This window comes from Engraulis encrasicolus, chromosome 23 (genome assembly GCF_034702125.1).
Source record: "Engraulis encrasicolus isolate BLACKSEA-1 chromosome 23, IST_EnEncr_1.0, whole genome shotgun sequence".
NCBI lineage: Eukaryota > Metazoa > Chordata > Actinopteri > Clupeiformes > Engraulidae > Engraulis > Engraulis encrasicolus.
In genome coordinates this window covers 23,351,778-23,364,277 of record NC_085879.1, presented here as the reverse complement: position 1 = coordinate 23,364,277, position 12,500 = coordinate 23,351,778, and the positions used below count along the sequence as shown (strand labels likewise).

Sequence of the window (12,500 nt, the reverse complement as noted above, 5' to 3'; positions counted from 1 at the left end):
CAACTTAATTACATCTAATTTTAAGTGCCCTGTAAATAAGCATATTGTAAACATACTTTTTCTTAGCACAAAAAGTATGAGTGCCCTTTTAACATGCCAAGTACTCTTCAGTCATGCTTTTATTGTACTAAATTGAACCACTTTTTCACCTGGGGTAGCACTGAACCTCACATAGTGCTCCATTAAAATGCTTGGAGCTTCAGACTGGCCACCACGGCTATAGCACTTGCAGGACATTGTCATAATAAACATGTTTCTCAGACATTACAACGCAGAGATAATCTCAGGTTTAGAAGCAACCAAGCCCACTCACTGAGTAGCTACTGAGAATTTATAGCTCTGCAACATTGCAGAGCCTTTACATGTGCATATCCACAGGCTGTCCATCATAGGTAGGTAGCTAGGTAGGTAAATGGGGTGTACATCACAGCCTCCATGACGATACTATACGCTATCGATTTCTTAAAGCAGGGATTTGATTATTTTGATTAATTATTCCCCACGATACGATACGATTCGATTTTTTCCAATTACTTTTCTACTTCTATTATGTTTTGAAGCTTTGGCATTGGAAAGGGGCCAGCGATACAAATACTTTCGATACTTAAGAATGCCCCACGATACGAGGCGATATGATGCGGTTCGATTCAATCGTCGGCCGTAGGATCGATGCATTTCGATGATTATTTACACCCCTAGTAGCTAGGTAGATGGGTAGAGGGCATCTCTTTTGAAATATATCTACAGAAGCTAAATGCAGAGAGAACATGGCAAAATGTTGTGAATCCCCACACCCCCTTCACCCCCTCTGGAGAAAGCAATAGGCCTATTGTAGGGGTGGGGAACCGATCTCATTCGAGGGCCACTTCAAATTTGATAAAGTCCTCCAAGGGCTGTACTATGAACACAAACCAAACAGGATTTCACCCAGCATTTTAGTCCTTTATTGAAGGTGACAGTCGTCTTTTACAAGAGACCCCACCTTCACTAGGTCCCCTGAAAGAAATAACTTCTAAGATTCCTTTACAAAACATAAACATGTAATATTTCATGTTAAACTGCATAACATTAAAACTATACTGAGGGCCAGAGAAGACGGCCTAAAGGGTCGTAAACGGCCCTCCAAACATGGGTTTCCCCACCCCTGGCCAATGGTTTCCCCACTGTCAAACTGTATAGAGTGCCTTTTTGGGGGCGTTTCCCCCAATTAAAAATTTCGCAAAAGAATAACTTCTGGTTTATGATTTTTCATGATACTGAAGCCAGAGGAAAGGACAGGACGGATGGCATTGATTCGCAGCCTAAATAGGCAGAAAAACACATCATCTCTGGCCACAGCCATTGCGTATTTATAACTACCGTGTGCAACATCTCCTGTGTCCAAGATCACCGTCCTCCTAGCCAAGGAACACAAAGGCCAGAGTGCTGAAACAATATTCCATCCCGGCCAGAACAGAGGCAGCATTATGTTTCACAAATGGGCGAAGGGTCGTTACCAAACTAGACATCCTCTCAACACTGAGGTAGGGAGGCACAATGAGGAAATAAGGGACTATTACACAGCAATGCCAACTATCCGATGCATTTCACCCTGGTCTGAGGACAACCCGATCAGTGTGGGAAGGTGCACATTTTTTCCATCTAGTCATTTTTTCCCCCCAACAGTTATGCACCACATTCATGAGGTAATGCATAGGCTATATCATCACTTTTCAAAATAAAGCAGCACCAAAGTCGGCACAGTAAACTAAAAGCCCATCCAGCTAAAATAGTGGCTTATTCCTGTTACATTAAATACAACGTTTGTGTAAATGGCCAATAGATGGCAGTGTCCAGAACATCACGAAGCCTACTGGCAGTGGCTTTCTGCCAAAATCATGTAAACAATGGTCAGGATGTTGAAAGCTGAGAACTTTTGCCATCTGCGCCCTCTAGTGGTCATTTGATGTCATTGCTTCACAGACAATTCTGGATTTCCAAGAACTTCGATTCCACAAAACACAGAGATTCTCCAAACGATTAAAATACTATGACACAACATGGGCCAAAAAAACCAACAGATTTATTTATACCAAACAGAACAGTTGAATTATTTTCAAAATATGATTTTACTATGTGCATTTACTATGTGATTTTACTTGGCAAGTTAGAGGTGGCATCTGCTTTTAACTGTGGGCTTGAGGGGGGAAATAGAGAGCACCAAGTTTGCCGATCTAAACTGGGAGCAGACCGTGAAAGAGAGAGAGAGAGAGAGAGCGCGAGAGAGCGAGAGAGAGAGAGAGCGAGAGAGAGAGAGAGAAAGAGAGAGAGAGAGAGAGAGAGAGCGCGAGAGAGCGAGAGAGAGAAATGTCTAAGTCCTTAAAATGATCAAAACCCCAATACGGTTTACAAAAACAGAAGGAAAACACACAAATTACAATCCAATTAGCTAGTCTTACTGTCAACATGTATAAGGAAATGCACAATTTGTATAGTGCTCTCTGTACAGTAGCCAGTTCAAAGAGTTACATTAATAATGTGGTAATAAAGGTGTGCACGCACGCACGCACTCACGCACACACGCACAATCAGTAAGGGATAGAGGGAACGTTTAAAATGCCCACACCAAAGCAGCAGTGATGATGTTCTGCTTCTGTGCTCGTGTTCAAACAAAAACACTCAATCACTGAAGGCAAGGCTGGAGTCTATTTTAATGTTGGCCTCCTACAGGCCACAATGGGAACTGCTGACTCTGCCAAGATGAGTGATGAAGATATTGTAACTGATACAAAGCAAAGCACAGTGCAATAAGCAAAGCAAGTCCTTTAGAGCTACTATGCTGCAGGTCTAATTTATGGTGATGATTAAAACTAGCTAAAATAGCCTACAGCACTGTCAGTATGTCACAAACATAGGCTGCACGTTCTGAGAGCATCATATCAATAAAATATAGCTATGACTAATGGCCCATTAGAAATGAGACATGGCCTTGTGTCCAAATGTAGCGCTTTAGCACAGCTTTAATATGCAGCTTTAATATGTGTTCATGAGGCCCCTGTGTCTTTTAAACATGCCTACATGTAATTCACCGCAGCCCATGTGCAACCATAGGAATAACATATGAGCAGTAAACACGGATGACAGGTCTGTGAATTACCAGAGCAGACCATCAAACGTCACTAGCTAATAAACAGTTTGTAGTGCCTGTGTACTCAATGCCATTGTGAATTCCCTGAGCAGACTAAAGCATTACCAGCTAAGAGCCAAAATAAACAACGCCAAAACAAACACAGAAACAAACAATTGTAATGGCTATTCATTCTAATGATAAATCTAGACTGAAAACACATGTTTACACCTTAGTCCTAGCTACTTCCTTTAGCCACTGCCTTTAACACCTTCCATGTACCCAATTGTCTCTTTAACACTTTTCAATCATGCATCTTAATTATTTTAGGCTTCATCTTTTACCATGTGTTGGTCAATGCAATCAATGTTTTGCCACTGTACACTGCGCCCAGTTGTCTTTGTCCATTGAAATGCTGCAAAAATGTTTTCTTACCACATACTGTGATGCATTATTGCTTCTAATTATTTATTCATCTATTTATTTATTTATTTATTTATCGTTTTATCCAGACATTGTATTAGCATTGTTGTTTGCACCGTTTTAAAATGTGCTTTATCAATAAATGTACGTACTCACTAATTCAGCCCATGCATGTAGGCCTACCCATTATGGTTTCTGGGGTCATGATGGCTTGGGCAAACATTACCACGCTGAATTGCCAGATAGGACAATCAAATGGCAAAACCAAACAGGGACAATTGATTGAGCTTATGTGCCCATGTATTCTGGGGTCATGACAGGTCGGGCTACCTTGCCGTGCCTCTGTGACGAGGCAAGAGGCTGTGTGGGTGGATGTTACTCAATCATGACTGAATTATTCAGCCCCGTGTCGCACAGATGAATAATTCACATGGAGAGGCTGAAGAGGAGCATGGAGCAGAGGAGGAGTGGAGGAGTGGAGAGGCGGAAGAGGAGCGTGGAGCAGAGCAGGAGTGGAGAGGCTGAAGAGGAGCGTGGAGCAGAGGAGGAGTGGAGGAGTGGAGAGGCTGAAGAGGAGCGTGGAGCAGAGGAGTGGAGAAAAGTCCTCTCTGCATACTAGCATCGCTCGATTGCTCGCTCGCTCGCTCGCTTATGACGCACGCCGCCATGGCAACAAGAACTGGTTACCAGCAGCGCAACACAATGCCACGCATCCAACCCTCACACCTCCGCCTCCTCAGCCTCCTCCTCCTCCTCCTCCTCACAACCAGGTTATCACCTCTCCAAAGGCTTTGTGAAGCATGAAGGAAAGAAAGCAAGAAATAATTCCATGCCTGCCTGAAATGACCAAATCTTTCAAAAGTTGCTCTGACTATTGCTAGAGAGACACTGGATAATATATTCAAAATCCCACCTGACTTCTCCCTACAAATCTATCTATGGCTGAAGTGCCCTTGAGCAAGGCACCTAACCCCACATTGCTCCAGGTAAGGGACTGTAACCAATATCCTGGAGAAAAAAAACGGTTAGCAACTTTGAATAAAAGTAAAGCATCAGCTAAGTGTATTGCAATGTAATGGAATTAAAAAGGGTAGCCTACAGCCCCAAATCTGGTTAGAAATACCATGCCTTAGATCTTAGAGCCTTGGGTGTGATATCTGCCCCACTGCAAGGTGACAAAGATAATAAAACAATAAAATGTTCTGATTCTAGTGACTACACGAGAACACATTCAACGTTCCTTTTCCTACTTGGCGCTGGTTTTGATGGAGATCAACAAGTGCTGAACAGTGGTAATTGTCCTTTCCATTTCAAGATGTAAACAAGCGCCAACTGTACTGCTCGTAGTTGCCATGGCAGCATGTGTAGTGATGAGCTACAGGTCTCTCTGGTCATGTTCCACTAATGGCGTATGGGTTACATTAGAATGGTGAACACAACATCGTCTTCCGTCAGCGATACGTCCTTCATATAAAACCATGAGGAACCAGCAGAGCCATGAAAACTGCCGGGAAGGTTTCATTTTGAAGCAGTACACCCATTCCTGAATCAAGGTTATTTTCCTCAACTTGACATTTTCAACCACCATTGACATAATATTTATGAATTATGTGTACAGTAGTAATAAGAAGCTCATCAATACCACCATGTAGGTCATTCGTTTGAATGCAGCATCAGAAAGGCGGTTAATGTGTCATGTTGTGTTTATTTCAAGCTGTCTTTTCTTTTTTGTTCCAGCGACATGACACTAAATTTATACATACCTTCTTTGGAAGCCATGCAATATTAATGCATGGCGGCTTTGGACTTGACTGCTTGCTCGAATATAAAATGTGCCACAGGCCTGAATATCAAATAGCGCATCAAGTGAATTGCACAGCCCATCCGAGTGAATTGCATAGCGCAGCACAGCGCTGACATGCCAATTTCAATCCTGCAAGTCAGGATTTTATGGCCATTTTATATGTCCAGTGTGCAAAATGGATGTGCGGAGACTCGACAGTTAGTCATAGGAGCGCGCTGCTGAAAAGCACAAGGAGCCTGCAGGGTACAACAGTCCTCCATGAACACACAGAGGGGCAAAAATCAATAGCCACCATCAATAGCACTGCATGTGGATGCAATACCTTGTTGTTGTTGTTGTGGTATGCGGTTTGTGGTGACTAACAGCTGGTAGACAAATCGTGCAAGAAAAGTGCCTTCAAATGCATGCAGCATGAAAAGTGCCCTCAAATCCATGCTGCATGTAGCTCTAAATACACTTGGCATCACCACCACACACTACAGCCCTTTTTCGGTCATCCTCTTTGGGAAGGAAAAAAAGTGGGTAAACAGAATGCCTTTTGGAAGAACCAAAAAAAAATCGAGTCTAAATTAAAACATTTCCATGTGAATGTAGCCTGTGTGTGGAATGTTCTCACACGCACTTAACTTTGGAAAGCTTCACTAAATGAAGGACCTCAACCTTGAAATAACTATATCCAGTCTAGGAACTGAAGAGGGAGCTACGTGTATACCTGAAACTGTAAACCATACATCGTTCATACACGTACACCCACGTAGACACACACAGACGCACACACACGCACACACACGCAAGCGCACGTAAAATAACGAAAACAACAACACCCCCTATGAAGCCTATGAGTGCTTCATGTTGACATCTGTGAGGTGTCAGGGAGCTACCAATTATAACTTAAGACCTGGTTCCATTTCCCTTGCTCTAAATTTGGACGGCGGTGGGCTCCTCAGCGCAGTACGCAAGCGGTAAATATTGGATGAAGCTGCTTCCTCTGCCGGCCAGGAGCCTGACACTATTAATAAACTCAGAAACGTACAGTCTCCGAGATACACAACCACCTAATACCACCACTGACCAAAACAGGGTGGTATACAAGAAATCTAAACACGAAAGGCACGTTTCATTTAATATATATATTTTTTTTTTAACCCTGAACAAGTCATACATCTGATTAAAAAAGGAGAACCCATTGGCATTTGTTAACAACATGCCTAGGGCTCTAGTTTTATTAAGCAGTACCAGTTGGTTACCTAATCCAGGTTCTCACTTCACTGCCTTAGAAGTACCGGTATGTAGTAGCACCATTTCTTGGACGCAAGACGATGAGGTCCGAGCCCAATCACAGCCTTCACCACTTCATGTCCACTTGTCTACCTGAACCAGATTTGCCACTGTGTCACTACCTCGGAAAGATGTACAACACACAGACCACAAATGGCCATTGCACATAGTGTATTCTAAATGTGACACACAGAAGGAACAGACAGACATGCACTTTAGTACACTTTAGTAGTAGACATGCACTAGCAGTTAACATTGGGTACTATGAGACCAGCTCGCGGCTAACTGGTCTCATAGGAGTCAATGTTAACGGTTAGCTTGGAGGTAAAATGTGCACTGCCATAACTAGAAAATGGTTGGAAGTACAGGAGAACAGTAAACTCAAGGAGAGGTGTAAAATAAGCGTATTTCCAAAAATGGGACAGTATCACTTTAAGTCCAGGAACCAATGCCCGATTTAGGAGATGCACGATAAGGACCAAACCAGGTCGGTCACTTTAACAACCTTCTAGTATACAACACCCTGAATACAAGCAAAAATGGTGCCTGTGTGCGCACTGCACCATTTATTTAAAACTGACACTATGTTCCTTTTTTTAACAAGTTGAAACTAGAGTCTATGGGCTATACAAAACATGGAGTTGCATGCAAGTTCTTTGCACAAAGTCACACGACACGACCAAGAGATTTCAACAGCTGACCAGCTAGTTGCACTCAGATTGAGCAGTTTTAAAATCAGGAGAAGTAGGAGATAACAAAACAGACCTGAAAACACTTGAGAGGTTTTGGGTTCAGTAGGTACTCTTGCCACATGCAAACACCCCTGTCAGATTGGCTCATTTCAATTAGGAGACAGAGGGAGGTGGTCATGTAAAAACAGACCTGCACAGAGCACCACAGTGTAATATTCACTACCCTGAAATAACATGTCTACTATAATACTGTAATCTATTTAAAAATCGGGAGATGGAGGGAGGAAAAAAAAACAGACCTGCAGAGAACACCATACCAACACTCAATAGATTGTACCAGCTCTATTCGTGTAGGATCACGCCATTTATTTATGGCAAACGGAGGAGGTCCAGAAAGTAAACAGACCTGCACACTGTACACCCACTATACCATGCTGCATACCATATTAACCAAAACAAATGGCCACTACTGTACACTATGCCATATATTTCCAAATGAGGAGAAAGTAAAAAACAGGACAGTACAGTACAGTAAAATACCTGCACAGAACACCATGCAAACACTTCAGAGATTTCACCAGGTCTATTTTCCCCCACTAGCAGTGTCTGTCCGATTGAGCCATTTCAATGAGGATAGGAAGGTGGTACATTAAAACCAGACCTGCACAGAAGACCAATCAATAAATTGATATTTGTTCTATTTCTGTTCTTGCCATATACAGAAAACCCTGTCAGATTGAGTCATTTAAACTCAGACAGAGGGAGTGTAATCTGTGCCAGTTGAAGGAGGTACAGTAACAGATTAAAGACCCGACCTGCGGCCCTACCGTGGCGCAAACGGTAGGGCACACGTTTCCTATGCGGCTGACCCGGGTTCGATTCCTGGCCCGGGACCTTTGCCAATCCTTCCCCGTCTCCCTCTCCCAACTCGCTTCCTGTCACCACCTGCACTGTACTATCATGAACAAAGTCAAAAAGACCAAAAACTTAAAAAAAAAAAAACCTAACCTGCACAGAAGACCACGGTGTTCCTCTTGCATCCCGACAGCAGCTGCAAGTTTCGCAGCAAGCCCTTGGCCGTCAGCCGCACGTGGATGTGGGACAGCGAGAACTTGGTGCTGATGCTGTTGAACAGCATCTCGATCCCCCGGCTCAAGGCGAAGCTACCGACTACGTGCACGCACAGCAACACTGAGAGCATCCACACTTGGGGGGGAACGCAACACAACGAAACGGAGAGAAAACCGACCGAGTCGACGGCTCCTGTCCTGTGTCAGGAAGATGTTCAAACAGCTGAACGTATGCACATCCCAGCAGGTTGCCTAAGTCCAGGACAAAATTCAAATAGATCCAGCAAAAAGTGGAAAAAAGACTGCAAAAAAAGACTGCAACACCACACAATTTTTATCACAAAGAGTATGCTTGGACCACGAGGTCTTCCATCAGGCAGTGTGGCAGGAGGAATGGCAGAGCACAGGTGGGAGGTTTTCAGTGAATCATCACTCCCACTCTCCCACGCAGGTCAGCAGGTGCTCTCCTTCTTCATCTGCCTCCTTGTGTTTCCTGTTTTTTTTTCTCCCCTTCAAATCTCTTCAGTCAATAGTCGAGGAGCTGGTGGCGACTGGCGAGTGGTGGTGTGATCATGAAACCAGCGTGGAAAAAGGAAAAGCAAAAGCAAAATCACAGACCTCTCTCTCTCGCTCTCTCTCTCTCCTTTGCCTGAGGGAATGACTGCTTGCTGCTCAGTGTCTCTTGCTTTCACAGTATCCCTCGTGTGCTACCACCTCACTCACTACCTCCCTCTCACTCCTCTGATACGGTAACGTAGCGCCCGCCTCTTCTCCTGCTACAATTAAACGTAGTGCACGCCTCTGCTCCCGCTACAAGTTAATGTCTTCTCTCCCTCTCCTTGTGTACAGTAACGTAGTACACACGCCTCCTCTCCGGCTACAAGTAACCGTAGTACACGCCTCCTCTCTGGCTACAAGTAAATGTAGTATACGCCTCCTCTCCGGCTACAAGTAACCGTAGTACACGCCTCCTCTCTGGCTACAAGTAAACGTAGTACACACCTCCTTTCCGGCAACAAGTAAGTATCTACTCTCTCTACAGTAGAGCAATAAATCGTCTCCTCTCCTCGTAGACGCCAAAGCGCACTAGTCAAGCCACACACCACTATACACTGACCCAGCAGCAGCAGCAGCAGCAGCAGGAGCAGCAGCAGCAGCAGCAGCGCAGGAGTACTGAGGTCAGAGGGAGAGGGAAGGGGGCAGACGGCAGCAGAAATGAGAAGGGGGGGGTGGGGGGTCGGTCTGGCTAAAGAGAGGAAAATGAGAGGGGCTCAAGATGAGAGAGGTTGGGGAGGGGTAGTGCCGTCAATGTTACCAGCAGCAAAGACTCCCAAACACTTGACAGATGTTCAAGAGGGCTGGAAGGCTTAATAATCCAGACTCCGAAGAGGAGACTAACATGCAGCTTTTATCCCTCATAGGAAGCAGCGGTAGCAGCAGCATGCATGCATCTCACCGTCTCACCATAGTACAGTGTAGGGAGAAGAAAGGAGGAGAGAGGGACGGATGCTGGGAAATGAAATGGAGGGAAATGGAAGGAGGAGGAGGAAGAGTGAAAAGAAGGAAAAGGAGGAGGAGGGGTGTTGTGACAAGCTGCATACACACATGCGCTCGCTCACACACGCGTGCCCATACACACTGTACGCTTCTCCTCCTCCATCACTCATGTCCACACAGACAATAGCGCACGCACACACGCACGCACGCGCAAACGCGTGCACGCGCTCCCTCCTCACTCACACTTGCTCTACCCCTTGGGCAGATTTCTACAAAGAAGGGAGGAAAACGAATCTGGATAGAGGCAGTGTACTGTATGTCTAGTGGCTAGTGGCAAGGTTGATTACTAAGGACTGGACTGGTGGAGAGCAGCATCCATGATGCGCTACAGGAGCAAATATAGCATCAGCATGCCATGTGCATTACTCCAGGGGGCTATTTAGCCTTTGAGTGCAAACAAAACACCATTCAGTCATATTTCAAGCCATGGAAACGCATTTCTCATTTTAAGAAGTGTGATGGAACCATGGAAACACATTTTCATCCCGCAGAAATGTATCTACACTACTATGTCATAATGCATAAATAAAGTGCTGGGCGACCAAAAAACATGCATCACGATATGGAATACTTTATATCACGATAACGCAATATACCACAATTGCGTATATTTTTTGCCAATTCTCTTTATTTTCAATTTATTGTGTTGTGTTGCAAAAAATGAACCTGTTTATTTTTCTTTTTACAGTTATATTAACTTAGAGTGTGCAGAGTGACGCCCACTACATAAATATATGACTACTAAAATACATAAGTGTATCCACGTTGGGCTTTTTATTTTATTTGTACGTCATTAAAGTGCACAAAATGGAACTGGATATCGCTCAGCATCGGGAATAGCCAACATGAGCACACAGAGATGGGTGCTCAAAATACCCAAGCCTTGTATAGATCATGCAGACATATTAAAAAGTATGCTTTGCATCATGCGATTGCCATGATATATTTATATTACACATGATATACGCATGTGATGTATTTAAAGTCATATACAACCACAATGACTCTACAATACTGAAGAGGAAGTTTGACGAAAGAGAAATGAGCTCAAATGACTTGCTTGCCAATAATTCTTAAAATATTTATACAATTACAAACCCACAAATCCACAATCCTACTATTTTCTTTACAAAGACCCTATAGCTTCAAATGCGATAAGAGGCTATACCAAAATTCAATACATGGAAACCCTCCAACCACAACATGCATACAATAAATATTTGCATACATTTCAGTCAAACATATAACCAATTCAGAACACTACTCTTTTCCATGTTCTCTGCAGTGTACTGCTCCCAAAACAAACTAGGAGAGATATATATATAGAGAGAGATAGAGAGATAGAGAGAGACAGACAGACAGACAGACAGACAGACAGATATTCAGAGACTCCCTCTCTAAACGAAAGTGTCCACTTAAATCCTCTGACCACAACATGCGTAGGGAGGCGTTCCCTCGGCTGAGCACTATATCGTTTGTGGTGAGCCACATGGCTACCAGCTACCGAACCACGCAGGGCCGCTGACAGACAAAGACAAAGGAGTCAGTTCTCCAGGGCCCAAGGACAACTGACTGCTAATGAGATTAACATCTACCAGTCATTTTAGCACGCACACGCACATGCGCACACACACACGTGCACACACACGGTGCAAAGTGGCTAGTAAGTTGGTCTTCTCTACCAGCGAAACTGAAATTTCACCAGCATTTGGCTGGTTGGCTGGTGATCATTTAGAGCCTTGATTTTAGTATGCATTACATGCTGCCATGTCTGCCCCTGCCTGTGAACAAGCGTGCCTTATGGGACTTGTGTTTGTGGTGCAATTATGTTTTACAGCGAGAACATGGATGGAAAGAATGCTGAAGGCGGTTTGGAAGGATGGCAACTCGGACCGTCCTGTGAGCTTCTTTCCAAAGGCCCTATGAGCCCTTTTGTGCAGGATAAAAACTAAAATGTGCCAGCGAGCACACCATGCACGTACACAAATCTATTGTTTGTAGGACCAACGAAAATGAAAATACACACGGTATCCCAAATAAGATCAGATGCGGTGGCCATAGTTTGGCCTTTTTTCTAAGCATATCATGACAACAAAAAGCCGCCCATGAAAGTTGTACACACACACACACACACAGACACACACACAGACACAGACACAGACACAGACACAGACACAGACACAGACACCCACACAGACACAGACACAGACGCACACAAACAGACACACACGCACACGCACACACACACACACACCACACACCACACACTCCAAGCAAGCCAATATAAAAGGGGTAAAAAGCAAGTGGCCAGATGGCTCGTCAGCAGTGGTCTGTGGGACCAAATGCAAATTCATCACCTGCCAAGCCGGCAGTACAGTAACATAGGAGGTGGCATACACAAAGGGATACGGACAGCTTGCACTGTACAAGCAAAATGTAAAAACATTTTTTGCAACACTTTTGGTGACAATACAGGTGATCTAAAAACAAAACAAAAAAACACACAAATATATAATGCAGCGAAAGAAGCAGCATAAAATTCCTTTTTTTTCTTTTTTCACAATTAGGAA

General features: G+C 44.0%; 1 protein-coding gene across 2 annotated transcripts in view; it reads right to left on the bottom strand.

The window, feature by feature from the left end:
* The window catches only part of mtus1a (microtubule associated tumor suppressor 1a), a 44,924-nt gene extending 35,669 nt beyond the window's left edge, over window positions 1–9,255 (bottom strand). For both annotated transcript variants that reach the window (XM_063190372.1, XM_063190373.1), the window contains exon 1: window positions 8,312–9,255. In XM_063190372.1, coding sequence (XP_063046442.1) covers window positions 8,312–8,504 — 193 coding nt within the window. In that variant the 5' untranslated portion in view covers window positions 8,505–9,255. The remainder of the gene's footprint in view (window positions 1–8,311) is intronic.
* Window positions 9,256–12,500: the final 3,245 nt, after the last annotated feature.